Here is a 17,421-nt window from a genome sequence, read left to right as displayed (position 1 = left end):
CACCTAACTTTGGGATTCACGTCTAAAAACGTGGAAAGTCAATGTTGGCCCAATTCCCTACTGGCACAGTATGCGCGGGGCAAAACAAAGCCGTTAAGGACAAAAATGGTAAAAACTGAAGACTATTTAGCTATATGTTGACAGATTTTTGTAAAATTGTTGGTTAATATGTTTACAGTCCTGATATATTAGTTATATTGAATACCGTTAGTTGTATTACTGTATTTTTTTTAAGCCACCAGTTAAAAGATGTATCTTTCTTCCAGCAAGGTGGCAAAAAATCCTGTCCTAAAGGGGTAGTCCGGAACTAGAATACAGAATCAGATTTTTTTCTCTCCCCCTTTTTCCAGTAATGGGGTCACACTTGTCCATGGGCTGTGTCTGGTATTGCAGCTCAGCCCTTTCAGGGCTGAGCTGCAATACCAGATACAGCCCATGGACAAGTGTGGCGCTATTTTCATTAAGTGCTGGGGGACAACTAATATAACAAGTCATTACAGTTGTCACCCTTTACCAGATCAATGAAAAACTAATTAAATTGGCCAACTTGAAAGAAAAAAAAAAAGTGCCCATTATCATTTTATATATATATCTCTAATTTTTTTTTAAGGTTTATACTGCCTTAAAGGATTCCGTACAATACACGTGTTCCTGTACAAATAGTTTCCAACCAGAAGCACTCTACAAATCACAGGCGCGTGATGGGTCTTTCTTTCTGCACAAGCCGATATAGCCAACAAATAGAAGTCAGTCTTGTGATGACTAAATAAAACTTTGCTACAAAGTATCATATTGGTTTCTGCATAAAATTAGCAGACGAACATTTTATAAAATCAAGGTTTGTTTAACCAAAAACTGGAAAAAAACAAAACAAAAAAAACAGCAACCATTAAAGGAGTAGTGCAGTGAAATATAACGTATCCCCTATCCAAAGGATGGGGGATAAGTTATAGATGGCGGGGGTCTGACATCTGGGAACCACTGCGATCTCCTGAAGGGGGCCCCGGCAGTCTGCCGGAAGTGGCCCATTCCGACCCCGCAGGAAGCCGTGGCAGACACGCCCCCTCCATGTATCTCTATGAGATACATGGATGGGGCTTGTTGGCCGCCGCTCCCTGCGGGGTCAGCACGCCACCTTCCAGCAAACTGCCGGGGCCCCGTTTAGGAGATCGCGGAGGGTCCCAGCGGTCAGACCTCCTGCGATCTATAACTTATCGCCCATCCTTTGGATAGGGGATAAGTTATATTACACCGCACTACTTCTTTAAGGGTGTATTCACACATACAGTATCCGGCGCATATTTGATGTGCAGGATTTGAAGCTGCAGATTTGATACTGTGTTCAGTCTATTAGTTTACATTAAAATCTGCAGCTTCAAATCCTGTGCATCAAATATGCGGCGGGTACTGTATGTGTGAATACACCATAAAAGGTAGGATCACACCTAGCGCATCCGCAGTATATTTCACGCTGTGGATACGCCGATGGTAGTCATAATAGCGAGTTCCCTCTTGCGACTGGGTAGCTCTGTGTCTGCTCGTATTGGCGGATTTCCTGCTGTAGACAGTGCCTGCTCATAGCACATGCACAGAGGGAAATCAGCCTATACGAGCAGACACACAGAGCTACCAGGCTCTTGTGACTGCCGTTGCTGCATCCGCAGTCTGAAGTACTCTGCGGATACGCTCTGTGCGACCCTACCCTAAAGTAACAAAAAGTGGCATTTACAAAAGTGCACCCATCAGAGGACGCACCGGAGGCCTGCCAAACTGCCTGACCGGCTCTTGTTAAAAGACAAATTTAAGCATCTTGGGAGTTGTAGTCTGACAATAGCTGTAGAGCAAAACCTGAACTAAGGTATTACTGTTGGTTTATGCTAAAGTTTAAATTCACTTCCAGGTTATAACCATATAGATTTTATTGTAACTTAGCAGATCTATTTCTTTACAAGGTTCACACTATAAGGGTTTTCTCACACTAGCAGGTCTATTTGCAGCTTTTCCGCTGCTTGTTTGAAAGAGGGCGGGCTCTCCGCAGCAGGTTTTCAGCTATGAAATTTCTGATGTGGAAAATCCGCCGCAAGCCCCATTAAAGACAATAGGGTCTGTGGCAGATTTTCAGCAGCGGAAATTCCAAAGCTAAAAATCTGCTACGGAGAGCCCGCCCTCTTTCAAACACACTGCGGGAAACGCGCAAATAAATCCACTCGTATGAACGAGAACTTAAAGCATTATTTCAGGTTATACTTCTCATTTAAATCCACTTAAGAAAGATTTGCCGTTTAGTGTTGCAATAGAGGCTTTTCATCCAAAACATCATAAGGGTGATGCAATATATATTTTGATAATCACAGCACCCACAATGCAGTGCTCACTTGTAATAAGAAATCTGCGGAGTAATACATTTTAAAGAGCTCTCCTATCTGAAGAGAGCTCAGGGATATGTGGTTTTCTAGGATTTGATTCAGTATTTTTATGTACTTGGCTGGTTATATATGCTGCCAGGACTCCTAAAGAAAGCCTGTGAGTCCTGCTTCTCCTGCCCACACAGAGAAAGCCTGTGAGTCCTGCTTCTCCTGCCCACACAAATAGCCTGCCAGTCCTGCTTCTCTTGCCTACACAGAGAAAGCCTGTGAGTCCTGCTTCTCCTGCCCACACAAATAGCCTGCCAGTCCTGCTTCTCTTGCCTACACAGAAAAAGCCTGTGAGTCCTGCTTTCACCATCCACATAGAGAAAGCCTGTGAGTCTTGCTTCACTAGCCCAAACTGAGTCAGTGACAGCTTTTCTTGTACACATTTGTATACAGGAATAGCTGTCAATCACTGTGTTGGCCAGGGATACAAGACTGTGTGTGGGTGGGGAAGCAGGATTCACAGGTTCCCTCTGAGTGGGCGTGAAAAGCAGGACCCTCAGGCTCTCTGTGTGTGGGCAGGGAAAGCAGGACTCAGGCTCTTTTTATGTGTGGGTGGAGAAGCAGGACTAAGGCTCTCTGTGTGGGTCGGGGGAAGCAGAACTCTATAATTCCCAGCATATAAACAGCTTTTTATATAAAAACACTGAATCAAATCATAGTAAACTATATATCTCTAAGATCAGCATTTCCTCTTCCTCTATTCTATGAAACCTTAGAGACAAAAATGACTAGGATGTAACTCAAGATCGAAGTTAAGGAAAAAGATAAATATTTAACAATAACTTAACACCACAATTTTACTCATCCATTTGCTAGATTGCAAACTACACAAAATGGCCATTGTTTATGAAAGGTGGCAAAAATGTATAGGGCGTGTGGATCCATTCCCTTGGTTTTAATGTAGATCTGTCACCCACAATACACGTTAACCAAGTCTGACAAGATAAGCATTAGCACAGGTAATATTGTCAGTCTCAGCTACCTTCTTGTATTGTAACCATAAAAACAACTCAGTGTAAAGAAGACATTAACCTGGTGTGATACTGGCCGATAGGCTGCTGCTAGTCAGAGTATTCTAAACTTACTGCGCTCCAAATGCTGAGTTCTACTAATATGGGTTGTTTGACTTAACAATGCTGACCTAGTCAAACTTTAATTCTTCCTAAGGGTACGTTCACACGAGCCGATCCACAGCGTATTTTATGCTGTGGATGCGCCTCTGAAGGACCGCCACATGGTGCCTTTACATGTGCCTGCCTGGAGCAGCAATATGTCGCTACGAGCAGACACCCTGAAACGCGGTGTACTCGCACACGATGCAGCCGCTTCCCCTGCTCCATGAGCTAGTTGGCTTGATGTGCGAGTATACTGTGCTTGCGCGTGGCGACAAGCACATCGCAGTGTCTCTGCTCGTAGCGGCGTATCGCTGCTCCGAGCAGGCACATGTAAAGGCACCATAAAGCGGTCCTTCAGCAGCGGATTCGCATCGTACAATACGCTGTGGATCCGCTTGTGTGAACGTACCGTAAGATAGGACAATATTCCTACCAGAAGTACAACAGCAAAGAGCCACACAACTACATCAATGCATGCAGCTTTGTTACACTGTGTAGCTGAAGTCTGCTCAGATAATCAGAGCAAAGACAGTCATCCCGACTGACACACAGGAAGAATCAGTATGATCTGTAAAGACTGCCTGAGGGTAAAGTCATGGGCAGAACCCCCCACTCTGTGCCACCCACCTGATTCCTAAATGTATATTGTTAGGTTGTGCTTTGGGCCTATAGCTCTGTTTTTTCCCTTTTTGGGCATCTTAGAGACTAAAAATGTTCTGCAGACCACTATTCCTCCCAATTCCCCCACTCGGCTCAGCTAAGTTTGCATGTGTTTTCAATGGACAAAGGAAAAAGAACTGGGGTGTTGAAATTCAACATGCCGCATCCTTCTCTCACCCAATGTCTAATGTCTATGGGGGGCTTAAAGGGGTACTCCCATGGAATTTTTTATTTTATTTTTTTAAATCAACTGGTGCCAGAAAGTTAAACAGATTTGTAAATTAGTGGTATCCGTGAAGAGAAATGAAAATATCGGCACTCACCAATGTGGCTGCAGGGTCTTCTTTATTGAGACATACTCACATGCGGGGTACAGAAGAGAGGGGAGTGGGGGGGACAAGTGGCCACCACTTGTCCCCCCACTCCCCTCTCTTCTGTACCCCGCATGTGAGTATGTCTCAATAAAGAAGACCCTGCAGCCACATTGGTGAGTGCCGATATTTTCATTTCTCTTCACGGATACCATGAACTTTGCTTGTATTATCTGAGCACCACCTGAGGCATTACAGCTACACCAACTCCCACCTGCCATTCCTAATCCAGCACACTCACGCAGTGCCGCACTATCTCCTAGGAGATTTGTAAATTACTTCTATTAAAAAATCTTAATCCTTCCAGTACTTTTTAGGGGCTGTATACTAAAGAGGAAACGCTTTACTTGTTAGATTTCTCTGATGTCATGACCACAGTGCTCTCTGCTGTCCATTTTAGGAACTGTCCAGAACAGGAGAAAATCCCCATAGCAAACATATGCTGCTCAGGACAGTTCCTAAAATGGACAGAGATGTCAGCAGAGAGCACTGTGGTCATGACATCAGAAAAATCTAAAAAGTAAAGCATTTCCTCTGTAGTATATAGCCCCTAAAAAGTACTGGAAGAATTAAGATTTTTTAATAGAAGTAATTTACAAATCTGTTTAACTTTCTGGCACCAGTTGATTAAAAAAAAAAAAAGTTTTCCACGGTAGTACCCCTTTAACCATTGCATGGTAGTTATGTAATTACCTCAAAAATGGGATCCAGTGGGCTGGTTAGACATGGCCTAGTCTATTAGTAGGAATCAGGTCATCTGTGGTTCCCTAAAGCTGGCCATACGCATATACAAATGATTATATGGCCTACAGGCCTCTCTCCCAATCCCTCATACACATGCACAGTCAGGCTTGACCAAGCGTACACATGTTCTCAGTGGAAGGAAGGCTACCGCCAAACTCTGCTGGAGGAATCCACACACAACATGATTGGCGGTTTCCATCCTAGACATGGGGTTCAGCCGACACCTATCTAATGTGCATGGCCAGCCTTAAAAATATTGCAAAAACTTCAGTCAAAAATTTTTCTTAGCGGTTAAATGAATCTATAATTATTGGTAAAAGTAAAGCGCGGGTTCACCACATATCTGGTGTTGGAGATACGTGCGAGCGCTCATCAGAGGTTATCAAGATAGTCTGTAACATTTACAGCATGTCATAAACCGGTTAAGCTTTACATTTCCTATAAAACCTGCACTGCAACCCTTACAAAATCAGGACCGTACAACACCACCTCTACCAAAACATGCAATTGTGTAAACATATGCACAGAAATCGGACAATTTTACCTCCATACAAAAATCTCTGCTATCTGCAGCTTAGCAATTGTTGACGCACCCAGCGGAGAGGCCTTTAGCACACGGCTTCATTAACCCCTCAAGCAGGTCTGCCGCTTGAGCGGCCATCGCAGTGCTCTACAGGTCTCCCTGATGCAGTAGAGCAGTTTTTCCCAACCAGTGTGCCTCCAGCTGTGGCAAAACTACAACTCCCAGCATGCCCGGACAGCCGAAGGCTGTCCGGGCATGCTGGGAATTGTAGTTATGCCACAGCTGGAGGCACACTGGTTGGGAAATGCTGAAGTAGAGGAAAAGTTCATCACAAGACTGGTGACTTCCACAGTTGTTATACGGCAATGTGCGAATCTTTATCCTACAGAGATCCCAACTATTGTGCACGGTGCCTACCAGTTGAAGGTTTCCCCACGTTTCTACATTATTGAGTTATAACACCATTAGAAAACAGCAACTTCACAGAAGTTATTTGCTAAACAAATTCGTCTGAATGCATTTTCATTTTATTTTTTTTTCTCTTCATAGTATTGATGAGGCAGCTTCTAGGGATAGAAGACAGTACGCATGTCAAGGAGATGGTAAAGAATTCGGAGATGGTAAAGAATTTGGAGATTCATACTAGCGTTAGGAGTGTCAGACAAACGGTTTGGTATTCCTTGGGTGCTTATCAGACTTATTCCAATAAAGAATCTTAACTCCATAAAAATGAAGTAGCAGCTTTAACTAAGCATGAAAACCAACAGAAGATAACACTGAAGCGGTAAAGGCTATGAAGACCTTTGAGATCTCTTACGGTTTTGTGTATCCGTCTAAAATACAGACCTGTGTCTCTATGGTTACAGACTACAAACAAGCTATGTGTAGTCTGATCCCACAGTCATGTTTAAGGGTGCGTTCCCACAGGGCGTATACGCAGCGTATTTCACGCTGCGCAAAATTTACGGCAGCAGCGGGAAATAGGCTGCGTATTCCTTGCTCACTATACGCACAGGGCTTTCTGGCGGCAGCCCTATGTGCGTAGTGAGTTTCGTAGGCGGAGCCGCATGACGGCGTGTCTGTGACGCACGGCTCCGCTTCCAAAACTCACTACACACATGGCGCTGCTGCCGGAAAGCCCTGTATGTATAGTGAGCAAGGAATACGCAGAGTATTTCCCGCTGCTGCTGTAAAGTTTGATCAGCGTGAAATACGCTGCGTATACGCCCGGTGGGAACGCACCCTTACTCCTTACTATCTGCCGACTTTTCTGGCTAACCAACAGAAGGAGAGGGGCAGATGGGGGAGACTTGGGGTCTATTTACACAGCAGAATTTTCGTTTGCGGAATTCCGCCTCAAATTAAAGCCCATAGACTTCTATGGGATTCCGTACTCCCATTCACACTTCTGAATTTCCGCTTGCGGAATTCAGGAGTGTGAATGGGAGTGCGGAATCCCATAGAAGTCTAGGGGCTTTCATTTGAGGCGGAATTCCGCAAGCGGAAATTCTGTTGTGTGAATAGACCCTTAAACGGCTGGATCAAACCACAGAACAGAAGTGGTTTGCAGTCAAAATATAGGGATGCACAGGTGGTGTGTATAGAAGCTGTAAACGCAAAATGGTAAAATATTCCTATGACTATTTGCAAAGTTGCTTTGCTTTTTTTTTTATAGATGTACTAGAGCAATAAAAACGGGAGTAAAAGCGTACTAAGCAGAGATCGGAGACTATTGGGTCCTCCCCTGACAGAATACACTGTCTGAATTCAATTGACAACACACAGGGGGAGAGCAGGTGTGGGGAAATGGCATTACCTGTAGCTGCACTCCTATTCGGCAAATAGCTTCCTCTTCAGCTAATTGTATGTATTAGGAATCTGCATGTTAAAAAATTGCTTTAAATGCAATCTGCCAATTCCTTAAACCTATACGTGAATAATACATATGTAAAACATGCTGTATAGAAGGTGTCAATTTGTACATGAAAAGGTGTGATGATCCCCAAAAGGCACAAAACTGCTAAACGTAACCTTAGGGGTCGGTTCGTACCAGCTCTTAAGAGGGATTAACCAAGTAGGGAATAAGAGGACTTTGGGAAGTATTTTCTTGCATTCCTATCTACTAAGGCAACCTCATAGCCTCAAGCCAGAAAGTTTGCATTAATGCTCTCCTTGCAGAATGGCAACGAAGCACTTCTTGGTAAGAGAAAATTAACATAGCACCAAGTCAATGTGGGTTTTAGATTTCATTTTTAACCTATTTCTATGCTTGAGGGCAGTGAATATAAAGAGTAAACAGCAACCAGCCAAGCTCCATGTCATTGTTAAGCAGATCTCCTTGCACCTAGAAGTTGCACTCATCCAAAAAAGAAAAAAGAAACCCTTAAAACAGATTATGTGTGCTTGCATATACTGGTAGACCTATACAAACACACATAACACTATGGTATTTTATTTAAATAAAAAACAAAAAAAAAAGTTAGCTTGAACTCCAAGCCAATACATGTAAATATCAAATGTGTGACCAGCAGGTCCGAAATGTTCAATTTAATTCAATGTGAAACAGTATATTAAACGCGGTGCCTCCTCCTGGCATTAAGGAAAATCAAACAGGCGCTCTTTCCAAGCACCTTCAGTATGGAAACCTCAACTGGTAGGCAGGCGAGGGACCTAAAACCCATCTCCCATTTATAAAAAATAAAATAAAAAAAAATAGTACACATATTGTACGATTCTCTTTTCACAATTCTTTCTAAATAGGATTCATGGAACGTTACGCTGAGGCGGACAATGACCCAGCAGGAGTTAAAGATTTAGGAGATACCAGAGAAGGGGACAGGGAAAAAAGAAAGGAGGAAAAACACTAAGAAAATACAAAGAACAAAAAAGTAAATTAATTCTCGCTTTTACCCCACCAAAACGATGTGGGAAGGTATTACAAAGCCAGTTGTCTGCCCATCTGTCTTACTTCCTTGAAAAAAAAGGAACCATTGTTTGCCCGCCAAATAAGATTAAAAATATATATATACACTTTTTTCCCCTTATTTGTGGGCAAAAAAATAAAAATAAAAAAAAAGAATAATTTAGTAAGTTTAACAAGTCACAACATTATCCCTCTGGGAGTTTTCACAATTATACTTGCTGCCCTTTTGACACAGCACGGTTCTGCTCAGAAGGCAACAATGAGCAGGGTTTTGTATTGGGGCAGTGGAAACAAGTTCCAGTTCAGCAACTATTTTTTTTTTTATTGCGCCAATGCTTCTAAAATGAACACTATTCACAAACAGTGTGGATTAAAAATATCCTAACATTACATGTCCACAAGTCTTCTACAGGTCTATGTGTCTCCATAGTAACAGACTACTAAGAAATCTGCGTAGTCTGATCCTGCAGTCCTATTGCTATCGATCTGCCCCAAGTTAGGTAACAAGAGAGTATGACTGCAGAATCAGACTTAAAGGGGTACTCCGCCCCTAGACATCTTATCAACTATCCAGAAGATAGGGGATAAGATGTCTGATCGATCTCTGGGCAGCACCCGGCGTTCCTTTAGAACGCATGGAGCGGCCGGCGGGGGTTGTGACGTCACGGCAGCACCCCTTGTGATGTCACGCCACACCTCCTCAATGCGAGTCTATGGGAGGAGGCGTGGCTGCCGCCACACCCCCTCCCATAGTCTCGCATTGAGGGGGTGTGGCCGTAATGTCACGACTCCCGCTCCATGCATTCGGAAATAAATGTTCTGAACGCTGGGGCAGCGGAGTACCCCTTGTAATACAGGGTTTTTTTTTGTAGTTGGTTACCATAAAGTTATAGGTCTGCAAAGGAGCTGTAGGCATAAAAGAATAGACTTTATAAATCAATTTTGCATAAAATTTTATTTTCCTTACATTGGAGCAATAAAATTAAAAAAAAGATGCAAAGACAGATCTATTTTTCCCCCCTACAAAACCTTGACAAGTAAGGTTAGTATTCCAAAAGGGAAAAAGTCAGTGAACTGCCCAGGCCAAGGAAAGGCATTTCCTGGATATCTGCCTGAAAGTACACAGATTCCATTTCCATCTTTTACCCTCTTGGGGCAAAATGTGTGTCTTTTACTATTGTAGGGCATAAACTATATAAAGTTAAACAGGGTAAACCAGCCTCGCCATTGAGGGACCAACGGCTTTACAGATGTCCTGGTAATGTAATACCATCCTAATAAAACAAGAAAAAATAAATGTAAATCTACAGCAATAAGATCGTACAATTAATCAAACAGAGTATATATATATAATATCTTCCTTTTTTTGTCTTTAAAGCCTTGCATCCAAGGCATTGAAAGGTATTAAAATTAAGTTCATTCACAGAACAAAAACAACTAATCTTGAATTGCTTGCAGATACTGCTAATTTTCATCTGTGTCTTTTTTTTTTGTTTTTTTTTATATATATTTTGTATTCTGTATATTTTTTTTTTATTAAAAAATGTGTTAACGTGAAAATATGTGCAGAGGTTGATCTTACTAGTGGTGTTTTCAATGCACATTTTATATGTAGTCTGTCATGCTTTGGAGGACAGGGAACAAGAGAGCAGGGTCACAGGTGCATCCCAAAACTGACCCCCAAAAACGGGGATATGTAGGCAATTCTTAAATAATAATAACTTCTTCTGATAACCCCAAAATGCTCTAAACTCTCCCTCCAAACACAAAAAAAAAAAAAATTTTTTTTTTGAACAAAACAATATAAATGCTGTTTCATATTTTTTTTTTACCACCCACTAAATAAAAATGCCTTAAGATAAAACTTATAAGGTTTAAGTGTGTGGGTAAAACAGCCCTTCGTGGGGTTCATGGAGCTGCTGTGGAATTGACTCCAGTTCTCAGGGACTCATTTTTATCCCCACCAGTTTGAGCATCCTCTGAAAGGGTTAAAGAAGCAGTCTTGCCAGATAGCATAGAGATGTCCTGGGCCAAGCTAGATCCATTTGGCACCTCGTTGCTGCAAGATAAGTAAAATGCATACAAATTAACTGCAATGAGACCAAGCAGCCATCTACATGCTGTTAGTATAACAATCACATTTAATGATCGGTGAGGCTACCCGATTACAGACCCCCCCTCCCCCAGCCTATGAATTAAAGGGCCGCAGAACCAGTTACACAATGTAGAGCCTTAACTTATTTCCCCTGTACACTGATCCATTTAGTAATTGTATGAGTTTTGTGTATTCCCCCCATAAACATGTGTTCAGCTCTATGTTTGTTCTTTTGGTTTTCTTGGTCGCTCTTCATTGGGGGACACAGTTACCGATGGGTATATGTTCTTGCCACTAGGAGGTGCTGACAATAAGGAAAAAAATTAAAAAGTCGTCTCCTCCCTGGAAGGATATACCCACCCACCGGAAGTGATGTTTAGCTTAGTGTCAGTAGGAGGCAGACACAGGTCTGGAGTTCTCCAGACCTGGTCTTTTTCTTGTTTTATAGATAGGGATGTCTAGTTAGTTTTTTCATTCCTTTTATTTTCCATTTTCAGGTGGGGTTCAGGAGCATGGCGCTACCTGTTCCCCCTTACGCGATAAAGGGGGCACAGGGCATAGAGTATGTGCTGTTAACCCCTTAACAACAGCCAGCGCCATCCATGGCTTCTAGGCCTCCCTGCCCTTCCACATGCATCAAAGGGGCACAGTTATTGCCTATGTGGCTGTGTCCCCTTATCACCAGCACCTGGAGGTGTATTTGTTTAGCCAGACCGTTGCCTGTAAGGTTTCCGCCGCCGTTGGTCTCCCACGTGCATGGCGGGGGCTTCTCATACCTCACTGTTGGTGTGATGAATCTGTACAAGGCTCCATGCATGTACAAGGGACCGATATCAGTAAGCCAGTCTTTCGTCTGCATGGCCTCCTACACCACTGGGTCACCCATCAGATCGGCCGCATTCCTGTGCCCCACTTCCTGTGGGAGGGTTCGTAGGAGTGTTCCTGTGCATTCAGGAATCCTATACCAGTCAGCCAGACTTCTTCATGGTTTACTGCTACGTCGGGTCCACTACCATACACTTACCACGCCGTGGAGGAAGTTCAGGAAACCAACTGCCAAGGTGTAGTTCTGAGTGAGTCACCCCATGTTGCTCCAAGGGCCCTATACAATGCACCACACGCTGGTTCGCGGCGTTCCCTACTTTACCAGGTCCATCTCCACATGCCTGCTGCTCTCACGGCTGAAAGCTGTTATCCCACCTTTAGGGTGTGGTTCTAAATGCGGGACCCGGTGTGGCCGCGGTCCCTAAGCCAGATGGCCAGGCTGTGTCAGCATGGCTTTCTCATCCACCAGCTCACCTTCCCCATTCCTGCCGCTCCCGTGACGGGAGTGTCCCTGTGGGTTCATTGGGCCTCTTTCTACCTGTAAGTCAGACTGTGTCGGCATGTTTCCTGCCCCACATACATCCTTCATCTCTTACATCTGCGACAGCAGTCTGTGTGTGGCTGCAGGTTCCACGGACATTCACAACAACAGCAGCACTCTCTCTTCCCCTTTCTAGGGTACAACGTTGGTCTGCTAGGGGCATGGTTGTGACACACCGTTGGGTGCTGAACCTGTCTTCAATATGGCCGGACTTTTGGATGTCTGCGGTTTCTTTCGTGTCTGCAGTCTTGGTACCCCACTACTATCATGAAGTCACCATGTCTGTGTCCCTACAAATGCTACGGCCACTCTGCATGTGTAGAGCTTGCCTCCCCTTCTTTTCAGTGGGGTGTGCCTCGGGCCTTCCTGTGACCTTGTTTCCTCAGGTCTGCAGCGGTTAAGCACTTTTGCTCTGGAGTCAGGCCTGATGGGGCGACAAAGCCAGCTCCCTTTTTTATGTGAGCATTCAGAAGAGCTTTTCGCAGTCCATGCTTGTGTGCTTACTGCCCACTTTTGCAGCCTGGCTCTCTCCTCTGTTGAAGCAGCTCATGCAATCATGCCTGCCTTGGCAACAACCGATTAAGCCACTGTCTGTTGTTGGGTCCTGCCATTGCTCTCCTCCTCATTGGGTGCGATCTCCCTGGATGGGTGTGTTCCTCCCTCCCTTTGACTGTGTCAGTTGCGCTATACTGACACTACAGTCTACTGGGGTAATCTTCATGTCCCCAGAACCTGGGAGCACTAGCCGGGTTCCCTTTTGTTTCCCCCTCCATTCCAGTCTAGACGGGTTGTTGCTTCGGAGTGCTCTGGTCCACTCAGTTCGCTGGTGTCTAAGACCGGTTGGTCTCCCTGTCTTGGACACCTTCCTAGGATGCTGTGGCATGCTTTCTTTTCTGGATCGGCCATCCTGGTTCTTTGGGCCTTAGTGGTGTTTGAGGTCTCGGGCATGTGTTGCGATCCTGCCCAGACTTCGCGGCGATCCCATTTGTGGGGCAGTCTTTCTGTACCGCACTACTTCTTGTCTTGACATGGATGTTTGTCACTGGGATGCTCCTTTTCAGGGCATTCCGCTCCTTTGGTAGGCTGTTTTTTTTTTTACTTACGTCTCCCTCTTTGGGGTCCATGTACTCACGAGATGGAGATCGTTTCGGTCATGTGGATTACACCAGTCAAGCAAATTTAGCCTCCCGGGTGCTCGCGGTGGGCCCTTGAGACAGTGTTTTTGGGTCTGCAGCTGTTCAGGTCATCGAACGTATGCACCATCTTGAGACAGTTTCTATCTCTTTCTTTTTTCCAGAGGTTTTCTGGTCTCTACCTTCTGTGCTCGCCTTCTGCTCAGGCATACGCTGCTCTCCCTGGCTTTTTCTGCCAGGTTCTCTTGATGTGGTCAACTCTGGATGGGGTTCTCTTGTTGTGCCCTTTTCCAATTTTTTGTTTCCCAGCTGGGCTAGCCCTCTGTCTGATTCGGTGTTCCTTGGGGTTGCTTTCCTACCTGCTTCCGGGATGTTTTCAGTCCGTCTGGCTTCCTAGTTGACTTTTTCTAGTCTCTCTTCGGACCGGAGGTTTAGAGTCTCTTTACAGGATGGACTCTTCCTTTGACATCCTAGTCCATCTCTAAGGACGGTGGGCTCTTCAGGGAGCTCAGTTTCTGGGCCTCTGTCTCTAGCCCGGGGTCTCGCCCGCTAGCCTTACGGACGGCTGGGTTTGGTCTCCGGACTGCTTCCCTTTCTCTAGTGGTAGTTATTCCCATCCGAGGGGACTGCTTTGGTACGTCCCATCAGTAACGGTGTCCTAAAAAGGAGATTTTTTTTGTACTCACCATAAAATCTCACCTTCACTGGGGGACACAGCACCCACCCTTTTCATTTTTACCCGGATGCTCTTTTCCGGTTCTTGTTTTTTCTATCCGGGGATTCCTTTCTAGGGTCCTTCAGACATATGTCCTTGTTGGCTTCTCCTACTGCTTTGTGACAAAACTCATTACCTCACTTCCAGTGGGCGGGTATATCCTGCCAGGGAGGAGCCAACTTTTTTATTTTTTTTCCTTAGTGTCAGCGCCTCCTAGTGTCAAGAGCATATACCCATCAGTAACGGTGTCCCCGAATGAAGGCTACGAGAAAGATTTTACGGTGAGTACAAAATATCTCTGCTACTTTCTGTAAGGGTCCATTTATACAGATCTGCCATCAGATAAAAGGTCCAAGCTATACACTAAGGCCTTGTTAACACTTTGCGGCTGCACTCCCATGCAAAAGAGAGGTGCTGCCTGTGGTAGAACATTATTATTACCCTAATAATAGGTCACAGGGTAAAATGAGCTACTGAGGATGGATGATTTAAATCTACTGTTCTGTATGACCCAAATATTGCCACACACTGTGCTCCTAAATATAATAATGCCACACACTGTGCTCCTAAATATAATACTGCCAAACATTGTGCTCCGGAATATATTACTGCGATACACTGTGCCCCTGGTGTAATGTTGCCACACACCGTGCTCCTGAATATAATACTGCCACACACTGTGTCCCTGGTGTAATGCAGACACAATGTCTCCCTTAAACAACGAACAAGGTATCTGTGCCCCATAATGAACCGTGCCACTATGACCCCCATGAACTGTACCCCACTATATGAACTGTGCAACTCTGCCCCCCCCATGTGAACTGTGCCACTATGGCCCCCCATATGAAATGAACAACTGCCCCACCTAAATCATTGTTCCCCAACCAGTGACTCTCCAGCTGTTGCAAACTACCAGTCAGAGACAGAATGGTATGATGGGAGCTGTATTGCAACTGGAGAGCTAAAGGTTGGGAAACACCTAAAAATTCTTACATGTCCCAGCTCCTGCTAGTCAGACCTGCTCAGAGCAGTATGATGCAGGCAGCACTATTCGAGAGGTCTGCATTATAGAGGAAGCACTCAGACAGCGCTTAGTTATTCATTTCTATTGTTGTCTTAAAGGGGTACTCCACTGGAAAACTTATTTATTTTTTTAAATCAACTGGTGCCAGAAAGTTAAATAGATTTGCAAATTACTTGATATAAAAAAAATAAAAATGTTTTCCAGTGGAGTACCCCTTTAAAGACACTTATACAAATGAATGCAGAGAAAGCTCTTGCCAGTTCCCTAACCCAGCTGAAGGTCCTGATGATTGGCCACCGCTGCCCAGATGTGGACTGCAGTCCACCGGTAGGGTACCACTACACTAGGTGATATAGATATCCATTTACCTGAAAGTCAAAGGGAGCTCATGTGTCAGAACCTTGGCCTGTGGCTCCAGCTGTCCATTTTCAACTTTGATAACATCAGATTTGCTTTTAACACCCATGGGATGGCTCTCCTTAGGAGAAAAAAAGTTAATAAAATAAGTAACCTAAAAATAAAATCAATCATCACAAGATGTAGTTGAATGTCCATGGCCCCACATACTGGAATGGACACAATTTTCAGTACAGATTCTGCATCTTATTTGATAGCAAACTACATTATTTGATAGCAACTACATAATGCTTCTGTAACACAGTACATGTTATTGAAGAGCTGCTTATACTTTTGGCAAACATGTAAAAATAAACAAAAACATTAAGTGACACACTGCATATAGAAATACGCATAAGATTAGAGGGCAGTGGGTTAACATTGATGCCAATAGGCTACATGCAGGGAACTTGCAGTGCAGCAGAAATCAGATTGTTCGCCATGGATTTATTGAAGTAAAATATGAGTTGGACTTGGGATGTGCAAATCCAATGCATTTTAATATACTAAGTATTAATTACTAATTATTACATATTTCCTATTGAACATCTCATCACAGGCTTTAGAAGACAGAACAGCAGAAGCTTAGGTGAGAAAATAATCGAATGAAACATTGTTCCTTTAGCTCTGAATTCTCACCATACTAAGTTCTCGAGTTCTTTTCCCAATCTCTCTCTCCACCTGATGCAGTTCCAGGCTCAGCTGTTCATTAGACAACATGGTGGACCATTTGGTAGGTGGTGGTGGAGGGGGCTGCTGTTGACTTGCCAGAGTAGAGGACTCTCTCTGCACTAGCAGACGGTTACTTGCAACCTATAGAATAATTGAACAGATCAAACATTTAATCGCTTAATATTAATGTGAAAATAATATTGCAACATATAGCAAATAAAGAGAGGTTCACACCACTAGTACAAATTCAAGTTGTTTTGCTCAGTCATTCGAGCAGAGCAACGGTAATAATGGCTGTGATAAATCCCCTGCATGCTGGTCCCTACTGACTTCAATGGGCTCTGTTGGGTTTCCATCACAGTGCTAGCATTTTACTAGACAAAACAGTGCTGCATTTTGTTTAGAATTTAAAGGGGTACTTCGCCACTAGACATCTTATCCAAAGGATAGGGGATAAGATGTCTAATCGCAGGGCTCCCTAGTAGGCACACCAGACCTCCGGTGCACAGAGTGAACTTTGCTCCATATTAGATGACTGGCGATGCGGGGAGGATGCTTGTGACGTCATGGCCACATGCCCTCAATCTAAGTCTATAGGAGGGGGTGTGATGGTCGTCACACCCACTCCCATACAATTGCATTGAGGGGGCATGGACAAGATGTCACAAGCCTCCAGCATGCCGGCGCTGCACCCTCAACACTTTAAACGAACGCCGGGTGCAGCAGGGAGATCGCGGGGGTCCTCAGCGATTAGACATCATATCCTTTGGATAGGGGATAAGATGTCTGGGGGCGGAGTACCCCTTTAAGGTGGAATCTACCAAAGAGGTTTGCAATGGAACTTCAAGGCTAAAACATTAGTCCTGGCCACTTTGCCCACATAAAAAAACTCTAGGCCTGAATGATTCTTCTCTTGTTCATATTAGTTAGTAAAGCAAATGAAAATGGATTTTCAAAAAGGTTAGTGGAAATCTCAATCTGGTGACAAAAACTTTTATCCCAGATCCCAAAAATCACTCATTGGATAGTAGAAATGATCTTTAGTGGAGAATAAAACTCAGAAAAAAAATGCAAATTTACATTAATAGGCCAGCAAGCACTAAAACCGTTGTATTTCTAGTCCATTTACCTGTGTCTGCTGACTGATTTGCTGGTTTAGCTGGTGTAGCTCCATCCTAAGCTGTTCTCTCTCAGACGTAGGTAAAGGCTTGGGCATACGATCTCTACAAGTGACAACATAGAAACAACTCAAATACTATAGTGCAATAGG

General features: G+C 44.1%; 1 protein-coding gene across 8 annotated transcripts in view; it reads right to left on the bottom strand.

Annotated features, from left to right (window-relative positions):
* Nucleotides 1–7,311: 7,311 nt before the first annotated feature.
* Nucleotides 7,312–17,421, bottom strand: part of RC3H1 (ring finger and CCCH-type domains 1) — a 112,421-nt gene continuing 102,311 nt past the window's right edge. For all 8 annotated transcript variants that reach the window (XM_056532036.1, XM_056532043.1, XM_056532042.1 and 5 more), the window contains exons 17-20: nt 17,281–17,374; nt 16,119–16,292; nt 15,452–15,561; nt 7,312–10,809 (exon numbers count right to left, since the gene is read on the bottom strand). In XM_056532036.1, the coding sequence (XP_056388011.1) occupies nt 10,659–10,809; nt 15,452–15,561; nt 16,119–16,292; nt 17,281–17,374 (529 nt within the window). In that variant the 3' untranslated portion in view covers nt 7,312–10,658. The remainder of the gene's footprint in view (nt 10,810–15,451; nt 15,562–16,118; nt 16,293–17,280; nt 17,375–17,421) is intronic.

This window comes from Hyla sarda, chromosome 7, assembly GCF_029499605.1.
Source record: "Hyla sarda isolate aHylSar1 chromosome 7, aHylSar1.hap1, whole genome shotgun sequence".
NCBI classification, from domain to species: domain Eukaryota; kingdom Metazoa; phylum Chordata; class Amphibia; order Anura; family Hylidae; genus Hyla; species Hyla sarda.
The sequence above is the reverse complement of the archived record's forward strand: the minus strand, read 5'-3'. Positions and strand labels throughout refer to the sequence as shown.